The sequence below is a fragment of the Chroicocephalus ridibundus genome, chromosome 7 (genome assembly GCF_963924245.1).
Source record: "Chroicocephalus ridibundus chromosome 7, bChrRid1.1, whole genome shotgun sequence".
Taxonomy (NCBI): domain Eukaryota; kingdom Metazoa; phylum Chordata; class Aves; order Charadriiformes; family Laridae; genus Chroicocephalus; species Chroicocephalus ridibundus.
In genome coordinates this window covers 32712365-32738219 of record NC_086290.1, presented here as the reverse complement: position 1 = coordinate 32738219, position 25855 = coordinate 32712365, and the positions used below count along the sequence as shown (strand labels likewise).

Genomic DNA, 25855 nt, shown 5'->3' with positions numbered 1-25855 from the left:
GAATGTGCTTTAAATGTCTGGAGTACTGGAAAAAAACATGTGAAATGCAGCTGTGAAGATATCTAGGCAGTAATACTTAGTGACAGATTCTTCTGTGGCAGGAGGGGTGCCCACACCACTAAAATTATGACTGGTTCCACAAACATATAGCTCCTTTTTTGTGTTTCAGGTGTGTCTTTTACCTAGAAGGCCAGTCTGTAGTTGCAACAGTTCCCTGGCTTTGTCCACTGGTCTGTTTGTTTATTGCATTGTCTGCAAAGACAGGTGTTTCTCAGTGGTTGCTATTGTATATTTTGAAACCATGATTCCACATGGCACTTGTCAAATATGAAAAGAACATATATGTTATTCTCGGGGGGAAAATAATATATTTAGTCATGTAAGACAGGAGGTACCTGAAAAACACTTTGATTAAACAAAACTGTAAATACCGATCAACCATTCCAAGGAGACAGTGTTTCTCAAAAGATTAGTCCTTGCATGGGACTAAATGGGAAAGTAGGTGCTTGAATTTTCAAAAAGATTTTACATATTGTAGAAACTAGTTTGGGTCTGGTGCAGTAGATATAAGACGCTCAGCAAATGGGGATGCAGTGATCCTCCTTGACGAAGAGAATACACACACTTTTTGTACTCTGTCACACATGCAGTGAGATTTTGGCATCCTGGTTTCCCACAAAGTCAATCACATTGCTTTATTGTTTACGTCATATACAAAAGGAGTCTTTCAGAATCATCAGAGCAGGAGAAAGGAAAACATAAGACTAATCTTCTCCTACCACTTATTTAGTGTGTCTCTAACAAAGTCCTTTAGTTGGTTCTCATCTCAAGCAATAATATAGTTATGCTAAAAGCTTAGCATTGTACAGCACTACAGAAACCTCAGATGAAAAGCCCCATTAATGTCTCACTGTCTATCATGACAGAGTGTCCTAGTTAGCAATATAGTTGTTTATATTGACATCAGTCAAAATTACCAAATCTTTGTCATTTCCACCACAGAGAATGGCTCAAGAGCAGCAAAAAACAACTCTGATTTTCCATGACAAGAGAACAACATGGATTTCTTCTGCTAGCCTGAAGGAACTTCTGGAGCTGAAAGCCAAGAATCCAAAGGGACCCCTGGTTGTGGGGAACACCAGTGTGGATATGGAAAGACAAAAGATCTCTTGACACAGGGATTACATTATGCACTAGGCACATAATTTTGCATTTTGACTTCTGGGGATTCTAAATGCACTCTCTCACCTCAATGACTGTGCTTTAATATTTAGGCCAATGTAATTTCCTGTGATTTTTTGTAGAATATCAATAACTAGATTAGGACTAGTACCACCGTCACCTGAGCCTGGGATTTGTGCTGTCTAACTTCTTCCAGTAACCTCAGAGAAACAATTTGTGTGACTCACTGATATGATGAGTGACAAACATTTCACCTCCACATTAGCTTGAGCATCACAAAATAAACAATGCCCATGAAAAGGACTACCATAGAAAGCCTGAGGTTTACAATAGAGAGAGGTGATGAGATAATCTAATTACTATGTGTATAAACTAGTTTGGGAGTAGGTTTTTTTTAAAGACATCACACAAGAAGAGAAAAAGGGGAAGTGCAAAAATTATGTAGGTCATACACAAAGGTGGAGTGAGTAGCTAGAAACATGAGGAAGCAGGTGTGGAATTGTGTATAGCTCTGAGGTGAGAGGTGAAATCTGATTGCAATATAGGAAAGGATGAGAAACCAGTCCAGAGGAACAAGGAAAAAAAGTCAGAAAACAAAATATTGAACTTTGGACTTCAGGTCAGCCTTTGGACTGCAGAAAGAAGCAGATGAAGTGGGCCAGTAAAAGCAGTAAAATGTGATATTCAAGATACTGCACAACAAAAAAACCATAAGACTTTGAAAGTGCTTAGTTACAGTGGTTTTGAATTTTTCAGTCTCTGTGTCAAGGAATACGGTTAATTCTTTAAATAGATCTCTAATCATACTATCATACTTGGTCTTTTAGGACTCAAAAAAAAATTGCCATGACGCCTATCATCCAACCATTCTCCATCCTGTTAGGATTCCAGAAATGTATGTTGTGAGTAGCACAAATGATGGTAACTCTCCAAGTTACCTCCACTGACGGTACAAAGAGTGGTGACTGAATTAACTTGTTTTTTTTAATTTTCATGCCAGAAACAGTAAGAGCCATTGGCTCTCATTGGTGTGGAATGTTTTCAGATTTTTCTTTTTGTAGCAGTCATTTCACTAAGCCTTTTAACCAATATGTCAGCTCACCTATGATCTGGAGATGATGGATGGTGACAGACAATTTACGAAACTGTTCTGCAAAAATGTATTTGTTCAAATCTCAAATTTCTGCAGACAGCAAACATAGGGGAAGGCCCTAAGTCAGCCTTATTTTTTTTTCTGTTTTCACCAGTCATGAGCCTTTCTACCACATCTAACAAACTCCAGAGAACGTTGATTAGGCTAGGGCTAAATTTTCAACACAAAACATTCAGACATAAATTTCCAATCCAAAACATCATAAGATTTTCATTGGAGTGGCTGGGATGGATTCTCAGCTAATAGAAATTATCACAGATGCACTGACATCACAAGGGCTGTGCTGATGTCCATAAGTGGAGAATCCAATCTGGTAGGCACATCACCTCCATGAGGAGAGGCACTACACCTGGAGCAAAAAAATGAAATGCAGCACCATCCCCATGGGAAATCAAGATATTAAAAATTAGAGAAATTAACATTTTGTTACAGTTGCCTCTTTCCTTATGTTCTCCTAGCTCCACAATTTACAGCAGCTATTGAATTACAAATATTTTCAAATTACTGTGCTAATATCAGTGCGACCCTGCATTTAACCAGATCCATCAATAAAAGATTACTTTAGAACATGGCCTCTTTGTTCAGAAAAAACGCTACACAACACTTGAAAACTTCTCTGCATGCTTACTCTGATGTTCGCTGAAGTCCTTGGTAGTGGCTTCTCTGATAGTACTGGAAGTGTGATCGAGTGTTTGCAGTCTTGGAAGTTTCCAACAGTTTGGTCATCCTTCATCCTAATGATTCAACTGTTGCTCACATCTTTGGGGACTTGCAGCACAAAAAAGGGATATGCATTGGTGTGTGCAAGTATGCAGTGTGTATTTTTCAGGTAGGTATGTATGTATACTGGGAACCATCACTGAATCAGCAAATAGCATTTGCACTTCTTATTGCATGTAATATAAAATGCGTCTTACTATCTCTTTGTCATGCTGCTGGCAAGAGCTGTGTAGCAAAAAAAAGCAAATCGTTAGAGGCCTTATCAGCTATATATTGCATTTATATTGTGGCACTACGATTTCATATTTAAACTCCTTTGATTTCAGGGCTAGTAATAGGAGCTGCCTGCTGCTTGGCTCAGGTCAGAGACATCCTGATGGAGGCAGTCCCAAAACTTCGAGGAGAAAACAAAAATCTACCAAGCTGTCTTGCAGCACCTGAGAGCATGGCAGTATGTATTCAGCAGTGACAGTAAATAAGCCAACCTACAGACTTATCTATGTGAATGTCACTTACAAATGCATAGAGAAAAGCTGGGTGAGGCTGGGATCATGCCTTGTAAGGCTAAATAGTTAATACCATCACAAAAGTTGTATGAAATAACTGGGAGTCCTGTGCTAGTTAGCAGGGGCATATATCCGGAGAACTGGAACCAGAGTAACTCCTGGTACCCCTGCTCACTGGCTGAGCAGAGAACTGAAAGAGGCTGAGCAAAGAAGGAAAGTAGGGTTCTCTCTTAAGGTACTGCACACCCTGCAGCCAATCCTACATTAGCTTGACTATCAACACATAGCTGTTTACCCATCATGTATTAGATATCTCTAATTTTGTCCCTGATTTTCTTTTTAAAATCCCTTACCTTAACACCTTGTATTTCTTCCTCTAATTAAGGGAAAAGCCATTTCTTTGGTGGTCAGGGGGCAGAAAAATAAACCTGGTCTCTCAACAGAGATTATATGAGACAGGAATTTTGAAGGGAACAATAAATTAAATCACATTAAAAACTACAAATTAGAACTTTAGTTACAATTGAACAAAACAAATGTAAGCTCTTCCAACACGCCTTTTAAGTGAATAAAATGAGGTGATGATACAGATCCCTGTTACATGTAAGAAGGGCAAGCCTAAAAATAACCTCATTGTTTGTTAAAGTCTTTAGGAGGACACATTGTAAGCAGGGGATCAAACTGGGACTTGAACCCAATCTTATCAGTTGGCAAATGTGTCCTCAACTTGGCATGAGAAGGTAAGCTTTGGACTCCCTGCCAATATCTTTGCTGGATGGGCAGAACACTGCAACAAATAATATGGCTATAGGTGCCAGTTTTCAAATGAAACACTACTGTGCATCTCCTAGATGACTTAGAATGGTACATGTTGCTGAATGGAGGACATCATTATCCTGGTAATTGCCTATCACTTTAACTGGCAGAAAGTGTCTGCCAGTGGAAAACACTGTCTTTCCATTTCACAAGGCAAAATGAAACAGCATCTAGCAATCTCATGGAAGTGAAGAGGGCAGGCCCTACAGGTAGGAAGGTCTCCTTTCTACACTGCCTTTGGCTATATTGCTCCATTTATCAGACAGGTTAGCTTTATCTTGTAACTCTACCACTGTTTGCTTTTATTGCTTGCATCTGTCTCATTTTAAGAAAAATTTTGGTTCATTCATTTGGCCATGCACCTAGTAACTTCTCTTGAAGTCACTGGTAGTTTTGTGCACATGTGTGTATATACATGTGCATCATGGTTAACACTTCCAGTAATCAAGCCCAAGCAAGTCCCACACTTGTCACATAGAATCTGTGGGTATTTTGGAAAATCTTGGCAACGATTTCTACTGTCTTTGAGCTAAAGATGTACAGGACTGATTCTCCATCTCATCGCAGTGCTTGATAATTTCTTCAAAGCTTACTGTGCTTTAATAATTTAACAGTCTAAGAGCTTTTGAGCAGAAACAGAATAGCCATATATAAATCTAAATCGCTGATTTTCTGAATATTATTAGCATTTATAAGACATATATTTTCTAGAAAGTATAAAATACTCAGTATTTTATGTATGATGGGGGGACTATAGCATTCATATAAGGAAATATATTGCACATAACATGTATCATAAAGACTGGCTTTTCCACTCAAAGGATTTTGCAGTCTAAGGCTAGATCATGAATGGAACTGACTGCATTAAGGCCATATTGGCCTTAATATATTCTTTCACACAGATTCAATGAAATTTGAATCTGCAATGCAGAAATGTTTCCTTCTTGCTCCACATTCAATAACAGACTACAGTTTTCTCCAACAGATGGTAAACGGCAGGTTCTTTTAAATGATCAGTTTCTTGCTGGCTGTGAGCAAGCAGACGTAAAGCCCAAGGAGGTCATTGTTTCTGTTCTCATCCCATACCCTATGAAGGTAAGACCCCAATGTTTCAGAGGCTTCATTCATGTCCCAGTGTAGTTAGGAACATTTCAATTACCTTCAGTAGGCATTGAAACATGCAGGTTACTGCTGCTTTGGAAGTAGCTAAGAAAGCTGGTATCCCTCCACCACCACTCCCGCTTCTTCCAGCTGGTCATCATCTTCTACTTCTTTGGGCCTCTTACTGTTTTTTACCCCAGTGTGAAAGGTTCACATGTGCCCCTTCCAGACACAGAAATTTGGGCTGCCTGGATATTCCAAGAAAAATGCTGTATTGTCACACAGTCTTCAAAAGGTGATTTCTGGTCTCTTCTCAGTAACTAATAGCGACTTACACTGAACAGCCCTGAGATGTCATTGTGACTACTCGCAAAATAAGGTTCTAACTACTGTGACCAAAGGTGGCAGCATGTGGCTTTAGGGGGTTAGGGGCAGAAGAAGTGGTGTTATTGTTACTGTGTTCTTAGATATCCCTCTAGTGGATGTGAGGAAAAGTACGGGGCAAGTAGAGGAGGAACCAACTACGAGCTAGTATGTTATAATTGAAGTGACCACAGGAGTCTCTGCCAACCTTGACATCAGAGGGTCAGTCCCCAGAATAGCCGCCCACTGCAATGCAGCGTAGTAAACGTATGTGGCCTCATGCTGGAGGAGTGCTTCTGCCCATGAGAGCCTGGCCAGCCATGGCAGGTTTCCTATGAAAAACAATTCCCCTGAGCTCAAAGCCTGCAATAGCATGATCTGTGCTGGCAGCAGCAACAGTGCTTCTGCTGCCCAGAAACTTTGAGCCTCAGTGGCGATTTGAGAGACAAACATCCTGGAAAAGTAATTTAAGGAGGAATGGGTTAGTTCCCTCCACAAAGTAAAAGAAAAAAGAAATCCCGACCTGCTTTGTTCCTTGACAAGTTGTGACACAGAATTAAAGCTATCACAGAGGGTATTTCAGTCTCTTGACTTTCAGGGACAGACAGTTGCACCTAAGAACTGCAGAAATGGAGACAACGAAATGAGCAAAAGAAAATAATGCTGCTGGCAAACTCAAAAGGTCACTTAGAAGGGCAGGAAAATTACCTGTCAGCAGTCACATGAATAACATGTGAGATTCAGCAGCCTCACCAAAGGAAATTACCACCATTTTGGGGGGAGACTGCTTCTGCCACTCACTTTCACGCTCTATTGTGGTTTTTATTAACTCTGCTGGCACGAAGAAAAGGCACATGCACACTTTTTTTGCAAGAGCTGTCAACAGAAAGTGTAGACGGAAACCTGTCATTTCTCACTCTTGCTCCTTTCAGCTGCTAGCTTTTAGTTTTGGGTAGCTTGATGTGAACGTTGCTTCAGTGAAGCAATTTAAATACTGTTGAAAGGATTTTCCACCTCTGATAAGACTCACTGTTCATCCTGTAATCCTGAGTTTGTCATGAGAGTATCACATACTCATAGTGAATGATCTAACCTGCTAACCTCAACTTTAAAAGTTCTGGGTCTGTCTGAATCTGAAGTTCCATTCTGGGACTACAGAATGAGCACTTTATACACTTTCTCCAAAGGACTCATCTGTGCCTGATGATGAAAGAAACTGCTGTTATGTTTTCTTTTGTATCTGTCTCCAGAACAAAGTATTTCTGACAATAGAATGCCCAGATCTTTCTAGTGTCTTCCTCTGTAAATGCCATTACTGTAGCATAAAATGTAGAAATGTTGAATGTAAAGTCTTCACAAAATCATGTTCCTTAGCACAGTGGGGCCCCCATGTCCTGGAGAAGAAAATACTATTTTCTAAGCTGGAATTCAGTTTAAAGAACATAGCAGCCATATATGAAGTGGCTTGTATCAGGACTTTTCACAGCACTCTGAAATCATTAAACCACTGAAAAAATTTAAAATTTGGCATGTTTTCTTAAATGCAGATAATCTCAATGTCCCCTCTTAGTATGTCTGTCTATGATTAGCTTAGTACATCAAGAAAAATAAGAAGTTTAACTGAAACAGTAATTCTAGCAAATGTTCTTTAAAAATGTTACTTTCTTTGGACAATGGTAACACCTAAAATACAAGGAATAATAGATTTGTATTCTTTCAGTCAATTTCTGCCATTGATGAATTTTTTCCTTCCTTTATTTCCTATTAGGGTGACTTTATTTCAGCCTTCAGACAGGCTGAACATCAGAAAAATGCTTTGTCTACAGTGAATTCTGGAATGCGAGTCCTCTTCAGTCCAGGTGCAGACACCATTGTAGATCTGAGTATTTTATATGGAGGCATTGGATCAACCACGCTCAGTGCAAGAAAGTCCCGTGAGAAGCTCATAGGAAGGTACTGGATATCTTAATGTATTTAAGCAAAATGCAGGAGTCATGGTGTGATGCATGGGTCTCCTTCGTTCTGCCAGTGGAGATCCCATCATCAGCCTCTCACAACCTGTATTTGACCTGTCCTCCCTAACAATAGGTTATTTCTTGATAAACTCACGCTGATTCACTTGTTACTTCCTATATACTTCACAAGAGGTGCAGCTGCCTGTTACTTTTAAAGAAGTGTGTGTTTATGTTAGCCTATTTTTCTACCTGGCAATGGAATGATCAGATGCTGAACGAAGCTTGCAGACTCATATTGGAGGAAATTTTTCTCCTGCCATCAGCTCTGGGTGGAAAAATAGAACATAGAAGAACTCTGCTTGTCAGCTTCCTTTTCAGATTTTACCTGGAAGTATTACATGGTTTACATCAGATGGTAAGGAATGGAAAAGAATTGCATACCCACATCAGCATACAGGCTGGAGGAAAACTCTGCTTTTTTAAAGATTGAGGGATGTGAGAGGGAAGGGTAAAGGTGTTAGGCTTTACTTCAAAATATGTGAGGGGAAAACTTCTATTTTAGAAGTAAGGGTCTGACAGCACTGTTCTGACATCACCTTCCTTTCAGTATCCCTTCAGGTATGCTGAGCTCTCACAGAAGAAGATGAGTGCTTTGGGAATGCTACAAAGTGGTGTTCCCCAAGGTGTCCAAATCTATCAGGTGAGGCGTGTTTGTAGTTTTGTATTGTTGTATTGTAGCTTTGTATCATATTTGTAGCCTGTATTTTAATGATTATTTTGCCCTTCTAACTTTTCATTCCTAAGTCTTCACTAATTGTGATGTGAAACTGATTAAAGAGTTGACCTGTGGGAAATCTTTTATATTTTATAGATTTCTGCTCTCGAGGTGCAGATGCACTCCTTGCCCTCAAGGCGTTGTGCAGCGTCAGGCTGTCCTGACACAGCTGAAACAGGGGCACAGCTTTCAGCTATGCAAGACCTCAGCAGAATGTAGTCAAACTGTCCAGTAGGCCTCGGTACAAAGAAATGGAGTAACCTACTGCAGCATCTCTGTGATTGTTCAGGCCTTAAAGACTTATTTGCAAAGCTACAGCATGAAAGGGAGAGGTGGTTGGCATGTGAAAAAGTTTGTTCAGTAGAAGATTTCAATTTTTAAAAATCTCAAATTTCATCAAGAATTTTCACCCACAGTTTTGTTTTGTTGCAAAATTGAAAAACTTTTAAAAACAGAATTTTCCTCCTTCTTATCAGTTTTGTACCAAAAACTTTCAGCATCAGCCAATAACTTGTTTTGTTCTCCTTTAAGAGACTGAGAAGATATGTTTTACAGAGAACTCTTTACTCAGTAAAAGCCCAACCAAAACATAAACGTTGGAAGATTTTCACGGTCCCCTATCAGCAATTCAACAACAGAGAGCACCAAAGCTGTATTTTCATTAAGTATGTCTCAAATGCTTTCAATTCCAAGCTGTCTTTGAAGTAATAGAGGGGATTGTTGATGGGAATTTAATTAGCAAAAACTTGGATGAAACCATTTTTTAGTCTAGTCAAGGCTGGCCAGAATATTAATTTACCTGTCTCTTTAGGAAGATGGGCAAGAAGGAATTAGAGGGATCCCTGAATATATTCCTGATTTCGGATACGTTTTCTCTGAAGTAAACACGTAAAATATGATTGTTTGAAGCAGTGGTGATGCTGAAGTCTGTAAAAGTGGCTTGCACAAGGATGCTATCAGTATGGACACAGCAGACAGGCTAGCTGTAAGTTCCAGAAGACTTTAGCTCTCCTTTGTCTGCTGTGGTTCCACTGTGTGGACTAGTTGTTTTGTCCCTTTTACCTCTCTTTTTCTTGATTTTTATTTTTTCCCTATTTATTTAGTGCAATCTTTCCACAGAAAAAACTGCCATTTGCTAGAGACATAAATGGTATCTAATGCAGTACATTTCTCAGACCTCTGTCAGGGCACCTTGGTGCCAGCACGAATTCTAAAAATGGAATTAGACCTTTATAACGTGTCCCACAAATATTGTCATAAAATCTAGATGGTTTCCACATGGATTTTATGATCACAAAATATTCTCAGAAAGTGTTTTTGAATAAAGTTTTCTATAATTACTGTTAGGCTTGAGGATAACGTGTTCCTATTCTGCAGGATGTTGACCCAGAGCAGTCTCCACAAGATCCTGTGGGACATCCCATCATGCACCAGTCTGGAATTAAGCATGCCACTGGTGAAGCAGTTTACATTGATGACATTTGTCCAGTGGATGGAGAACTTTCACTGGCTGTGCTCACCAGTATTAAAGCCCACGCAAAGATTATGTTAGTAAGAAAAAACTATATGCACCTAAGCATGTTAATGAGTATTTTCTGTTCTTATTGTCTGATTTGGCCATATTATGAGACATGCATTACAAATGACGTAAGAATTTCTTTACTGTGTGCTTTAAATAGTGTCAGATATGGACAGAAAAGTCCACATTAGTGCATTCAGCCCCTTTAGTACAAAAAATGTAGAAAGAAAATACATTCTTAGATTTTTTTTATGTACTGGAACTAGAATTTAAAGAGCCGTTCTATGCCATGCACACACAGATGCTCATGCCTTACGTTTATTTTTTCTCAGTATGCTAATCAACACTTTCCTACTTTCTTCTCTATGTAGAGATCTGTAGTGAGAATACCAAATTGATTATGCTTCTGTCCTAAAGTTCACTTAATTACTTGTACTAGAGATATTTGTACCATGTACTGTACTCATTTATGTGCATGTTCTACTTTCCAGATCAATTGACACATCAGAAGCCCTTCAGGTGCCAGGAGTGGTTGATGTAGTGACAGCAAGAGATGTTCCAGGGGAAAATGGCAAGGATGAGCCGGCATATGCAGAAGATAAGGTATTTCTTGCTTCTGGAGGAGTGCCTGGACCTTCTGCTTCAATTGTTTACAAAAAAGGAAAGTGAGTTTGCAAGTATCACCTTATTGCAATGAAATGAAAATAAGTGCAACAGCTGTTAATGCATTGCCAGGCAGGCTGGGCTGAACAGAATTACCATTCCCCAGTAAAAGAGAAAGGAAAAGCTCCCTTAAGTAACTTGGGATTTGAATGAATCAGCCATGATTCCTTAAGGGATGATAAATGAGTGATTGTCATGGATTCTGAGAAAGGATGAAATAGCCATGGCATTTGAGATTTTCAAAGATAAAACAAATAAAAGGAGAATTGCTCAGTTGGAAGCAATACAAAATTAATTGCTAGGTTATACAGTAGAATATGGCAATGGCAGACAGCACTGTTTCTTTTTGTTGAGCATCAAGAGAGCTAAGAAATTTATAGGATCCATGTAGCTAGCGTGACTGTACAGAATGTCCCAGGCCTCAGGCTGTATCTGTCACAAAGGACACTGTTGCATGGTATTTGCAGTGGGGCAGGAATAATTCCTAACTTGTTGTTCTTACCTCTCCATTCCTCCTCGTCTGAGTTTCCTTGCTTTCTGAGTACAGACAAGGAAAGCAGTCTGTGCCAGATGGGATTTTACTTGGCACAGTACCTGGCCACCTCAGGATGGACACAGGGGAAATGTTCATGACTACTGATATCAGCAGCATTTCTAATGCCAGAAATGTTGCAGCAGATGGAAGATGCTGATAGACTTCTCATCTAATGAAGATAAGTCTGCTCTGGGATAGTATTCATAGACAAACAGAATCCAAAAGTGGCATTTGAGCAGAATCTATTTCCACAAAACACTCGCTGTACAGAAACTTAACCACTCCTGTGTTTTTTCCTTGGGTAATACCTTGTTGTGTTGCAGGTGATTTGTGTTGGTCAGATAATCTGTGCTGTGGTAGCAGAGTCCGTGACTCAGGCAAAGTACGGGGCTGAAAAGGTGAAGATAGTGTACGAAGATCTGGAGCCAATTCTGACCATTGAGGTAACAATCTGTCTCCTCTTCCTTGTCTGATAGAGCTCTTAAGTCACCTCACTCACTATTTACCCCCTTGTGCAGAGCTCTGCCAGGCTTTAGATTTTTTTATTTTATTTTTTTTGGCATAAGATATGACTTTATTGGTTCTGAAGATGAAGTGTAAAAAGTTTATAAATGGCATCCAAAGTTTTATTTTTTAGAAACACCAAAAAAAATCTTATTTAGTACCTATTCATCCAGTATGTCAGAGACTGGTCTTTGTAGATCTAGGACAAAAACGCTGAAGAATATTTAGGAAGTTTTAGGTGAACAATTCCATGCCTCCAGGAGCTGAATTCCCAGCAGCAGTAGGTCAGTATAGAATTACATTTGAGAGCTTATGTTTGCAGAAGTTCTGGAATCACACATGCTGCATCCATGTTCTCAAAATTTTCAAGTCTGGCAGGTTTTCAGTAGCAAGCAATCTGATTTTGAAGTATTTTCAACAGCTCTGAATGCCATTTACAGACATTTTGTATTTCTAATCTGGAGGAAGAAGGGAATGATATGAACTACAAAATATGAAAAAAACCAGAAGGTCTCTTTGATGGTGGAAAGGGAACGACTATCCTGCTCTTTCCAATACTTAGCTGCAACCATCTGTCCATATGAAAAAGGATCATATGGATGATGAAAGATTGTACTGTATAAAAGCCATCTGACTTTCTGAATTACAATTAACATGTTGTTTGTTGCACTTGTGGTTTTTTTCTGCAGGATGCAATAAAACATAAATCATACATTACTGAAGAAAGGAAAATAGAAAAAGGAGACATTGAGAAAGGATTCAAGTCTGCTGATGAAATCATAGAAGGTAGTGCATACATGCAGGGCATCAGGCAAGAGATTATGCTAGATCAGAATCTATTTCCAGCTGGTGGCTGAATTTAAATTTCTATTCTCTTCTCAAAAAAAACTTAACTCTGTTGTTGACTTTTCCCCTTCACTGGGAATGGAGATGAAATGATCACGTTTAAATGAAGCTTAGCTAACACCTGCTAGCTCATGTTGACTAAACTCTACCATTTCCTTGTCTTAAAACTCAGCTAACTAAAAAACTCAGCTAACTCAGCTTGCCCTATCCGTAGGACAAGCATTACAGATAAATAAGGCTTTGTTTATGCGTGTTAGCTAACTTATCCCGTTTTAAGTTGACTGCTTGATTTAAGGCTAATCCCAGAAACAAAGGGATCAGAGCAGATTGGTCTGGAATACCACTCCTACAGTCACCAAATTCAGTCTTCAAATAGTAAACCTGATCCAGTAGTCCCAGAGCATACTCTGTGCATAAGTATCAGACCTATGTTTAAGAAGTATCAGTGAAGAATACTCCACAAGCTCCTATTGTAGTTAGTTCTAGAGTTTAACTGTCCTTATAAGTAGAATCCTTTTTTTTTTAAAAATACCTAATCTAAATCTCCCTTCCTGCAAACTTTAAAAGTTCACCCCCTAAACAGAGTCCTCTCATCTTTTCCCCGTAAGTCATGTCTGCCAACCTTTATCATTGTCACTGCTCACTTCTCTGTTACCTCTAATTTCACTACATCCAACTTCACTACGGTAGTATTTCAGATTAGGTTTCACCAATGCCAAGTGGAGTCTCCCAGAAATTCTATATAACCTTAGTATCACAGAATGAGGTAAGGGTTGTTGTGGTGTTATCAGTTGGGGTCAAGTTGTGCACCTCTGTAATCCCTGCCTAGATCTTGTTCAACAGTGCTATCTAAAGTACTGGCACTTACCCATACTAAACTTCATGGCATTCATTTTAGGCCATTTCTGCAATATAGAAAAATCACTTTCAAACCTGAACCAGTCCTTTAAAGGGTTTGCAGCCCTTTCCAGTTTGATATTATTTGTAGTTTACTCATTAGTTATTAAAGCGACCATGGGGTAACATTAGACTCAGAAGAGACTCTTCTATGATTCTACATGCATCACCTTTGCAGCTTGACAGCCAGTCCTCTAAACTGCTTCCTGAGGGCAGTTCTCAATCAGTTGTATCCCTGATTTTATCTGGATTTTACTTGGCCACTTGCTTATGAGAGTAGTCTGTGGGGCAGTGTAAAAAGACTTATTAAAATTAAGGTATATGATATCAAGATATGCTTCCCTTAACATTGCCTTGGCCGGTTTTAATACTTCCCCAATTCAGTGTTTCCAACATTTGAATGCAGCTCTGAAATTTGTTAGTGAGCACCTTATCAATGCTTATACAACTTATGTGTTCTGCTCATGGGCTTTTCTGGTTGTTCTCTCATGACATATGTTATCACACCTAACTTCTGCTGTTATCACTGCCCAAATTTCTGCAGTTTTTCTCTTCATTCAATACTAACTACACATGAATAGACACCTGCTTCATCACAGAAGGGAACATAGCAGACCATCAGCCCCTTTTCCTTTTTCCAACATTGGTTCTATCTGTGTCATGTTTGAAAGAATGATCAGATTTATCTAAGTTGTTCTTGGACACCTCTGAGCATGAAGACTCTGCAGTCTCCCCTGACGATTTTTTCCAGTGCTTCACCATTCCTATCATTAGAAGGATTATCTTCATTGTTAATAATTTGCTGCAATTTAAGTACTACTGTGCTGCTTGTTCTCTCTACTGTGAGCACATAGCACAGACTATTCTCTTCTTCTTTGCAGCAGCCTTCCATGTATTTAAAGATTCATGTCTTCCTTTGTGTTTTTAGGCTGAGCCCCCTCAATTCTGTCAGTCTCTCTATATAGGTTCATGACCTCTGATGATTTTTTTCTGCTCTTCTTTGGACTTTTTTCAACTGTTTCACACCAAATGTCATGTCACTGAATGATTCAGAAGATGACACTATAATGCTGTTATAGCAGAAGAGATGTAACCTCCTAAAGAAGAAAAAGCATAAGATATTAAATTGATACTGATCTTATCCTGGGGGGCGGAACTATACAAGGATTAAGTGATTGAATAATTTCCTCTCAATAAACACAGGTCCCAGAAGCTGTAAACCTGGGATACAATGAAATAAAAAATAAATGAAACTCTTTTTCTTCTGTGACAAAACTCTTTTTCCCTGCCATATGTACATGTATGTAGGCAAATACAAATTTCCTCACAGTATATTTGAAACTGAGCTTAGATTTTGCTATCATTATTTAAATAACAGGTGAATTACACATAGGAGGACAGGAACAATTTTACCTGGAAACATATAGTGTACTTGTTATTCCAAGAGTTGAGGATAAAGAAATGGACATGTATGTGTCAACTCAGCATGCAACCGATGTACAGGTAAAACAAAGTATTAATGACACGTGTTTCTTCTCTAAATAACCTTAAAGCTGAACTACATGGCCAGGAGTTGCTTTCAGCCTTCTGCGCTTCTCTTGAAACTCCCTAATGGTGTTTCCAATTCAGATTAATTTATTTGAATCTTTTTATGAAAATAAGAGGCCTGACTACTAATGATGAAGCTGAATGTAACAGTAGGTCTTGTGTTATTTGTATTATCCAATGTGCTGCAGACACAAAAGAGCAGTATTACTATGGGATGAACTATCCTCATAATGGGTATCTTGGGTAGATAATATAGCTGTAATCTTCTTGTTGAGAAAAGACTAGTTCTGTCTCAGATATATTGGCCAAATCCTCCTAAAATCAGTGAGAATCCTCAGTACAATCCTGGACAATTACTTTTTTGCAGCAATGAGTGTCTTCAGCTTTAGAAAGAGTACTCGGACAAGCTGCATTGCTTGTGTGAGTAGTTACATTGATGATGATGGGGTCATAATCATGTGTAAATAATGATAGATTAATATGTAAATAATAACAACATACAAATCATATGAAATTATGTGAAAAAAAGGTTAACAGGTCCTAGCTAACATCTGAATTGGATTGCAAGCCTGTAGAAAACAACAGTTTCAAAGAATATTTCATTTCTACATGTTTAGGATTAGCTTTTGCAGGTCATCACTGGCTTGTATTTTTTAAGCTTTCCCTGTCATCCCAGCAAGTTTAACCTCTATTTGCATCTCTGGGATCACTGTCGGAGGAGATATTTTCAGAATGCAATAGTTTGTCTGTATTTTATCTACACGGTCTAGTGTGCTGTAAACAATTACTCTGTTCCATTCAGCTTGATATTTTAGTGGATGCTTTATCTCCAGCCGCAGGTGAAACTTGCATTTCTATATAGACATTATCATATCTGGCATCAGATAATCAAACTAGTTTATGGAGCTATTTTTACATTTTCACCATTCTTTAAAGACTAGATTGTGCGTTCATTAGCATCTTTACTTGTTTGAAATCTTTTTTGTTTGTTTGTTTCTGTAGCAACTCTAGTTTTCTGCCCAGGATTCTTAAACCTGTTAGCTTTTAATATATGGTTAGCCATGGAAAATAGGCGTTTTTTAATGTACTTTGGTAGGTAACAATTCTCAGTAAAATTCTGGATGTTCACTTTTGCAGGAATTAGTGGCTTCAGCTTTAAACCTCCAGTCCAATAAAATCATGTGCCACGTGAAACGTGTTGGTGGAGCATTTGGTGGGAAGATTACTAAACCTTCATTCTCTGCTGTAATTGCAGCAGTGGCAGCCAACAAGTAAGTTAATTTAACTACATCAAATGACTGATTTAACTAAGACAAATTAAAGATGACAAGACTGAATGAAAAAGGAACTTCAGTCCTCAAGCCTACTTGGGGGGTTATCTTGATGACATCATCTTTCTTATCTCTTTGTCAGTATATCTTAGATAGAGGCTTTAAAATTTCCTGGGCTTTTGGCAATGGAATTCATTTACTATCTCAAAGCCAGAACAAAGGCCCCACACAGTTTCTTTCAGGGCTGATCTGTACGCGTCCCAGCCATTCAGGCCTTTCCCAGGCACAGTGGCTTGAATTTCATTCTAGATCTTCAGTGAAAGTGTTTTTTATCCTAATATATAGGTGTGCTCACTCAAGCCTTTGTGCCATAGCTCACCTTTACTCTGGCTTCCTTGACATGTCCTGTGCATGCTTCATGGAACTTGCATTGCCCTATTGAGAAGCTAAAGGGAAACGACCGAGAAGTTAATTTCCTCTACTTTGTTTCTGTAGCCAAAAAAACCCAAAATATTAAATCTGCTGAATCAGACTAAACTCAGGCACAGTAGGTTAATAAGCAACTAAAACATAGAATGGACTAATTTCTTGCCATTACTAGAAGTCTGGTGATGTACACATAAAGTCTTTGCAATCTGCATGAATAGGTTGTAATAAAAGTGTATTTTTTTCATGTTCACTTTAGGACTGGGCATCCAGTCCGTTTTGCTCTTGAAAGAAATATGGATATGTTAATCACTGGTGGATGGCACCCTTTCTTTGGAAAATAAAAAGTGAGTGAGAGAAGAAGGTATTCTGCTCAATTACTGGGTAATAGTTTCTTCTGGGGCAAATCAGCATCATTTCATTGACTAGCAAGATGGAGCAAGAAACCAAACTCCTCTTCTGAAATCCTAACCCAGCACCAACCTTGTCCCAGTCCTAAGAGCACCCTGACAAATACTATGAATCAAAACAACAGCTACCATCCTATTCCTACAGCCCATGCAATATCCAGAAAAAGCAGAGCCAGCAAGATTTTGTTTTCTCGCTGAATTGTCTATGAGTCCTAAAGCTACTAATAGTGGCAAAAGCTTGTTTCCTTTGGTTTCAGCCGTTGGTTATCTGAGTGTCTTATGATGGATGTTAGAAGTAGGACTAGGCTTGGAGGGAAGAAACAATGGAGAGGTTATTTTCCTACTGTCCAATATTATATGGAGCTAAATATTTAGGTATGGATTTAGAGCAGAAGAAAAAATTAATTAATCATATTAATTCTGGTGCTATTATTCATTAATTAGCTATCTTGAAGCTAGGATAAGGATTATGAATTATGACTGAGCTTATGCTTTTGGAGAAAAAAACATGGAGGAATTGTTCTTCTCACTGAATTTTCAATAAGCTCCTACAGACTTATGGTTCATGTTTTGTTTTGACGTAGTTACAACTTCCCATTTTTTCCCTAAAGTCTGGATAATGGTTACAATTTTGAAGGAGAAGGAATGTTGATCTTGATCTCTCAAATCCTACCTCTTACCCTAACCCTAACCTTCCCTTTACTTAAATGCATTAACTGCAAAAACTGTGAATTGCTTAACTACATTAAGCAAAAATCATTCTCCCCATCAGTCCCGTCTCTTATCCTATCTGTGCAGCTATGCAGGATTTAGTCAGCAATAATATTCATTATTTCTTATTTTCTTGTCCTTAATCCTGATGGAGCTGCATCAGTTTACATCATTTAACAAGTTGGTCTCCAGTTATTTTACATTTTTCTATGATTCTTCCCCTTTAAATACTATTATATAAGCTATAAAAAATATAAAACCATATATGAATTTTATAAAAAAAAAAGAAAAAGTTGAAGAGGAACCAGAATTAGAATTAAATCAAATTTGGTGGATATTTCTGAACACGTACTCTGTAAAATATATGCACCATTGGTTCATGTTGCTGTGTTGTCTAGGTGATGAAATCATCAGGATGAAAGATGATTGCAAAGGAATACTTCAGAAAGTAGAATAGCACAATAATAGCCAATATTTTCTTTAGTGATCTTGTCATCCTCTTTCTGGTCTCTGTTCATACAGAAAACATGGTGAACAAGCTCTCAGATCCTGTGTGACTATAGTCAATGTCTACATGGGAGAATAGCTTTGTGGGCAGCTGAGGTATTCTGATTGTTTGTGGGTTTTGCTCTTGGTTTGCATATTCAGATCCAAACTGATACCATCCTATAGACAGAAACCCATGCAGGTAATTTTTCCAATTCAGTGCAAAAAATCCCATTGTGTTCTGTAGCCTGAACCTCAGGGGGTATTTGTTAACCGCTTAGCTTATTTCTAAAGAGAAGTTTGAAATACATGAGAGAAAAGACCACTAATGCATCGGTTGCTATATTACAGGTTGGATTCATGAATGATGGTAGAATTGTAGCTGCAGATTTTCAGTGCTATATAAATGGTGGCTGTACAAAAGATGAACCTGAGTTGGTAAGTCCTTCTTCACTGACACCACTTACGCTGATTGAACTGGCCACAAAAAGAAAATAACATCTTTTTGTCACAATTTATTTCTCGTAAGGATATGTCTATTCTTGTTAAGTACAACTCTCATCTGCCTACAGTAAAAATGCATCTGTGGCCCAGATGTCGATTACAGAATATCATTAAGGAGGTACAATATTTCCTGTCAAGTGATATTGGGACATAGAAAATTCAGATTTAAAAGTTCAATGAAGACAGAGAGACAAGAATTTTTATTAGGTGGCCTATTATCATAAAGTTCCTTGCTGTCCACTTGCTGTCTCCAAGCCCAAGCTTTGCTCCACACTTTTAACTGATTTCCTCATGTCAACTTAGTGCCTTGCCCAGAGTTGCTCTAGGGTTTCCTTACATGTCACAAGTGTTCTCTCACCACTTTCAAAAGTCTCCTTGAGATTTACCAAGTATCCATTTTACTCTTCTTTCACGGCTGTTGAGCTTCTCACCCAGCTCCATGTTGTTCTGTGTTTTTTGTCTACTCTTATTTGCAATTTGAGTTTACCAACCTTCTTTGCATTGAGTAGTCCTTGTGAACAATCCCACTGATACCACTTCAGTTCACAGACATTTGACATGAGTAAAAAGATCAGGCCATTTAAGCAGTGGTTTCCTTCAACAAAGGGATACTACATTATGTTTATTATAGATAAGTATTAATTATTTCATTACATCATTATACATGTCATTATATTGCATATAATATGTCAATATATTATAAGGCAATGTTTATTTTCAGCACTGTGTAAATTTGTTTGCTGTTTAGGTTAGGGAAATAAACATGTACAAAGGAGTTAACCTGACATCCTTCAAAGAAGAGTCTGATGCAGAGAATCTGTGGAAATGTTGGGAAGAATGTTTGGACAAGTCTGACTACTACAGCAGAAAAGCAATAGTGGAAGAATTTAACATGAAAAATTATTGGAAAAAGAAAGGGATTGCCACAATTCCCATAAAGTTTTCTGTTGGATTTAATGCAACTTATTTTCATCAGGTAACCTATTTGAAATAGTACGTTTACGATATAAGATCTCTACTTTTCTCTCCAAAACTAGAGGGAGTATAATCTCTACAGGCAGGAAGGAAGGAGAAAGAGAAAAGAATTCCAACATGTTGGACTGCATAAAATGTCATCCACTGAGATATACTTTCTTTTGGAAAGACTATCTCTCCATCTGGCTGATCTCTTTATAAAGGCTTACTCAGTACGAGACGGGGCTTTGAGCAACCTGATCTAGTGAAAGACAGATGTTCCTGGCCATGGCAGGGGAGGTTGAACTAGATGATCTTCCCTTGGGTTGAAGGTCCCTTCCAGCCCAAACCATTCTATGATTATTCACCTCACAGAAGTATGAATTTTTAATTCCGAACATGTTATCTTTATCCACCATAAAGCTAAATAATTCACTGTAAAAATGTGGAAGTTGGAATCTTCCATAATCTGGTCCATACTGAGAAAAATTCTCACTCCTATAGTTCAGATAGTCCCATTTCTATATAGGTTAAGCTCTGCTACAGGATGCCCAGGGAAGCTGTGGATGCCCCATCCCTGGAGGTGTTCAAGGCCAGGCTGGATGGGGCTTTGAGCAGCCTGGTCTAGTGGGAGGTGTCCCTGCCCATGGCAGGGGGGTTGGAACTAGATGATCTTTAAGGTGCCTTCCAACCCAAACCATTCTATGATTCTGTGATTTTTTTTTATGGCTCGAGATAGTGGTATTTCTGGGGAAATCTTCTAGCTGCTTTTTTTTTTTTGAAATTCACACCTTGAACCAAAAATACTTTCAAATGAGTTTCAGGTTAAATTAACAAACATTTTTATTTGTTTATGAGAGTAAAATGCATGAAAAAGTAAATCCACATGGTTCATCTGTTAGTTGTTCATTCTATCTCTTGATTGTTTCTGCACAAGTTTGTAGAATAAAAGCTCAGAGAGACATTAATGTATTTCATCCAACAATGTTCTCATGGTAAAGAAACACTGAATCTAGGGATCACAATTGATCTGATAAAAAAGGTGAAAAAAAAGACATAAATAATGGTTACATTTCACCAAAACCTTCAAAATAAATTGCAGGCATTGCATTGAATTTCCAAAAATCTAGATCTAAATCTTGGGAGTTTTATTGTTTAATCTTGTCTCTGTCAGCTGAGACTCTAACTGACACCAGCAAAACGTAACCTGATTGCAAACTTCACAAATTGGCACCAAAGAGATCACATGGCCATTATTTCTCAATGTAGAATTAACAACAAATAAAAAGATGTCCTGGAGACACTGTATTTCACAACACTTCTAAGGCTCTACTGTTTGATCTCTGAGTGTTGGTAGCTGATTGCATGCTACAGCGAAATGCCTCTTTACAGAATTTCTAGTTCTCCTACATATCCACTTGTTCCTTCATAGGAGTGGATAGCTTGTATGGGATTGATTAATTTCATACCCATTCCTTGGGAAGTTATTTGTTCCCGATTTTACCATGAATGAGAGTTTGTCACTTCCATTCCTGCCTGCTTCTTGCATTTCCCCTGTTTAAGATAGCTATTTATTAACACAACGCTGCACCAAAGTACGAACAGAAAGTGAATCAGGTTCTAAGCCATCCTCTGGACAGCCTATGAGAGTGAATGGATAAGCAGTTGTGTCATTGCTCCATCAAAATTATATACTCTGAGCATCAGCTTATTATTACCCTGTATGGATACATGCAAACAAAAAGGACTAGGACTACTCCTTCAGCTTCCGAAAAACAAGAGTGTAACTCTGCTATCGTTTGTTCTAAATGAAAAGTTCTGTAGATGTTCATAGTAGGAGATACTTGCCATCTGTCCAAAATGCCTTTGATTCCAGGTTCAAATTCTGCTCTGTCCTCTTATTGTGGATGAGGAGGGAATAGTATCTGGGGCTACACGTACATTATAACTAGACCCAGCATGTTCTTAATTCACCCAATTTCACGAGAAGAAAAATATGCTTTTCTGTTATTTGAACTAATTGCTGTGATCCCTGCAGAACTGTGAATAACTACTAGCTCGTTTAGAGTCTATCCTGTCTTAGAGCAGTGAAATCTGTTATTGTCAGACTGAAACAGAATTTCCACACCCTTTTAATAATATACTGATTCTTGTCAATTAAATCTGTCTTTGCCTTGTTCTTTTTCTTATGCACCTTTGTTCAGTGCAGTAAGACAATTACCAAGTTTCTGTGGCTTTTCTCTAGGCTGGAGCTCTCGTCCGTATCTATATAGATGGGTCTGTGCTCGTCACTCATGGTGGAATTGAACTGGGACAAGGAATTCACACTAAGATGTTACAGGTGAGTGAGTTAGCATCTGAGGGTAAGCAAAATACAAGAGAGAGAACTGAGCCAAAAGGAAGAAGTGCAATAGGCACGTTCTATAGACATAAGAATGCTAAGTTTAATATAGGGTTGTTGCTTCTGAGATATTGATGATGACAAAGCTTAGGAAAATTATAAGCTATAATCAAAGTGATCTTTCAAGACCCGGAAAGGAGATGAACATCTTTGTGGTAGCATCACTGTTATCAGGATACCTAGGGCACAGAGAGCACATGCAAAAATAACTCAATGGTTCTTTTCAGGGGGAGTTAAAGTGCTGAAAATTTAACTTTATAGTGTATCCAACACCAATAATAACATCAGTTAATTTTATGCATTTCTGGTGTAAATAGTGATAAAAAAAACTATGTGCCAAATTGGTCATTTTGGAGCTAAAATTAGGCCACTCCTTCAAAATGAGCTGAACGAACATCTGAATATTAGAACACTGTGAAACACAATAAAATGGAACACAAACTAACCAAGCTATTTAAAATGAGATAGAAAATAAAATATACAGATAAGATTTGAAACTTCATGAGGGAGAATGAGTCATTGTTTTTTAAATTTGATTTAAAATTTTCTGCATGTAACTAAAAGTTAATTAGAGAGAGAAATTAATTAGAGGCAAAACATACGGTATTGTATTATATTGTTTTATCTTATCTTCTATTATCTGAATTTATTCATACAATATTTGTTTTACAGAATAATTGCTAAGGAAGACTTCTGCATTTGTCCTAGTCACAGTATTAATGTTGAATTAGGTCATTTATCTGTGTGTGTCTATAGAAAAAGAGATGAATGGCAGAATGAATTCCTGACTTGAGATTGCATCTTCAAGAGGGACTGAATATCTTTTTGTTTATTCTTATTACAGATTGCCAGTCGTGAACTGAAGATACTGTTGTCATACATACATTTCTGTGAAACAAGCACAACAACTGTACCCAATGGCAAATACACAGCAGGATCAGTCGGAACGGAAATCAATGCAAGAGCAGTCCAGGTTAGACTTATTACCATTTTTTCACATAATCAGTCGTTCTGTTGAATAATGAATGTCCCTCTGAGGATTCATAATTTTGTTTTTGTTTTGAGAAGCTTTGAGTTCTTTTATCTCAAAATCTCTCTTGCTAGTTTATCTTACATGCAGAGCTTAAAGCAAGGCAAATTATGGAACACTGTTAAAAAAGTTCACTTTCTTTGGCTTTACTGTATAAGATTTACAAAATAGATTTTTTTTTAGATTGCTGCTAAACAAATTTGTTCTGTATCTAAACAATATTTAAAGGAAAATTTAGCATAAATTATATTTCAGGTACCTTTTTAATAATCATACTAAAACACCCTTATCCACTTAAATGCTTTGGGAACAATTCTGCTTTCATTTAATTTGTAATAAAACATTCAAGCCAGTTGTTTTCTATCTAGTAAATCAAAATAGGAGGAGAGTCAGGTCCTTTATCTTCTTTTTGTTGATGGTTTCAGTGATAGCCTGGTATGTGAAGACTTTAGTTACATTAGAGCAGATGCCAATGCCACTCTTTGCAAAGTGCTGCTTTGTAGCTGGCAGTTAGCAGTGAAAACTGTAGGTAAATGAACAGAGTTATGGCCCTCAGAATGAATTTAATTAACTTCACCAAAAAAGCACTATTACTGCTTTGAAAACAGCAGACAGATTTGGGTTTGTGGGTTGTTCAATGATGCCCAACCTTCTTTCTCCCTGGGATGCTTGCCAAATCCTTTGGAAGCATCTGGACCCTATATGAAGAGAAAATCCTAATGGCAAATGGGAAGACTGGGTAAATGTCTCTCTCTGTTTCTTACTATTAGATTATGATCAACCAGTTTGTGTAGAGTGAAAGCTGCCATTCTTCTGGAGGGAGAAGGGGCCTCCTTGTGTGTGGTAAACTGGAGGAGAGGAGGAGAGGAAACAGTGTAAAAGCAAGTGGTGCAACACAATGTCCAACTTCAGAGTCTTTGCAATGTGTCCTTTCCTAAAGACTCATTCAGAGCACAAGGGAACATAAAGCTTTTGCTCAGGGTCCTTTTTCTTCAAAATGATTTTTTAAAGTTTCACTTTTAATTTTCTCTCTTTGAGCACACCTTTTGCAGATCAGAGAGGCTCACAAGCAGAGCATCAGCCTTTCAGCTACTGGCTATTTCACGTAAGGAAAACTATTAGTCTTTTTTAATTTCTTGTCATTGGAGGTGCTACTTTTTCAATAAGTTGCAGGAAGGCTAAAAATGTCCCCATTCAGCCTTCTCAAGGCCATATCAGATGCAGCACACAAACAATTGGGAAGTTGCCTGGACCAGAGACTGCAGTGTTTAGACAAGAGGAATTCTTCTCTTCAACACATACTGATTTCAGAAGCACTTGATATTCTTGGTTGGCTAGTTTGACTGTTGATGCACAGAGTCTTCTCCAAGTTCAACTACAGTAGGACACAGGAGGCCCACAAGGAATTTTGCAAACCATCATGGTTTGCAACTCTGCTGTCCTCCCAAACCATCCCACACAATATATATTTATCAGTGCTGCTACACCCTAGATTGTCTTTGACTATAGAGATCCTACGAAAATAGTTAGCTTAGAAATTTTATGATATATCCTGTTATATGATTCCTGTGGTGGTATCAACAGTGAGGACAAGGATAGGCAGAGGGGGGCTTCTTGATCAAATTCATCTAATCTGAGGGATGTTCTTATTTCTTCCAGAGGATATGTTACAAACATGAACTGGGACACAAAGAAAGGCCATGCATTCCCATATTTTCTCTTTGGCGTTGCATGTTCTGAAGTAGAAATTGACTGTTTGACAGGAGCCCACAAGGTAATGTCAAACAGTACAATGAACTGGAAGAAGTGTCGGGTGAATTTCCCACCATCATTACATTCATATGACAATTTTTTTCTTTTGCTTCTTTTGACTAAGAACAAAGACATAGTCTATTGGATGTACCCAACAAAATGCCAGCAGAACAATACATGGCTATAGTGCCCTTTACAATATCATTTGTTCATCCTGTTCTTGTGATAGAAGTCTGGTGTTAACCATAAGAATAAGAAATACTATGAAAACAGCAGAAAATAAAGGAGGTCTAATGTTTCTACCATATATGATGGCTTTGAAATTCAATTAGATGTTCTGAACATCTCCCTACAGGTCTTCAACAACAGGACCATATAATTAGTTACAGTCCCCTTTTTAACAGAGTTACATTTAAAACAGGTGAAGACAGTGTCACATATCATGACCTGTTGCAAAGGGGATTTAGCACAGGAAGAGCTCTCAGCAGCATTGTATAGACACCACTGCAATGTCTTCTGGCTACTGGGGAAGCACATTTGGCTACAGTGACTGACAGATATCTAGTAGCCCATGTTGATTGAGACTCCAAAATCACTAAGGTCTGTGAACCCACCAGGCTGGGATTTAGGAGAAGAAGCCACTGGACCTTGTATAAGGACAGCCCAGTAGACATCCTTCCCTGTCCACTCCCTGAACTGAGTCACCTGAGTTCAGGTGACTGTGCTTCCACACTCATAAAAAAGCATAGGAAGTGGCTAAATATCACTTCAAGCAATTCAGATTCTATAAAGAACAAGCAACAAAGCCATTCTTGAATTCATGATCA

General features: G+C 38.2%; 1 protein-coding gene across 1 annotated transcript in view; it reads left to right on the top strand.

Annotated features, from left to right (window-relative positions):
• The window catches only part of LOC134518380 (aldehyde oxidase 2-like), a 48996-nt gene that overhangs the window by 14264 nt on the left and 8877 nt on the right, over nt 1-25855 (top strand). The window contains 23 exon segments of the mRNA XM_063341114.1: nt 1003-1143; nt 2010-2103; nt 3382-3451; nt 3453-3510; nt 4208-4301; nt 5363-5472; nt 7610-7793; nt 8048-8211; nt 8404-8496; nt 9949-10118; nt 10582-10693; nt 11612-11731; nt 12482-12578; nt 14914-15038; nt 16221-16354; nt 17040-17127; nt 18739-18825; nt 19640-19867; nt 22091-22186; nt 23091-23218; nt 23940-24015; nt 24329-24381; nt 24936-25050. Coding sequence (XP_063197184.1) covers nt 1003-1143; nt 2010-2103; nt 3382-3451; nt 3453-3510; nt 4208-4301; nt 5363-5472; nt 7610-7793; nt 8048-8211; nt 8404-8496; nt 9949-10118; nt 10582-10693; nt 11612-11731; nt 12482-12578; nt 14914-15038; nt 16221-16354; nt 17040-17127; nt 18739-18825; nt 19640-19867; nt 22091-22186; nt 23091-23218; nt 23940-24015; nt 24329-24381; nt 24936-25050 — 2637 coding nt within the window.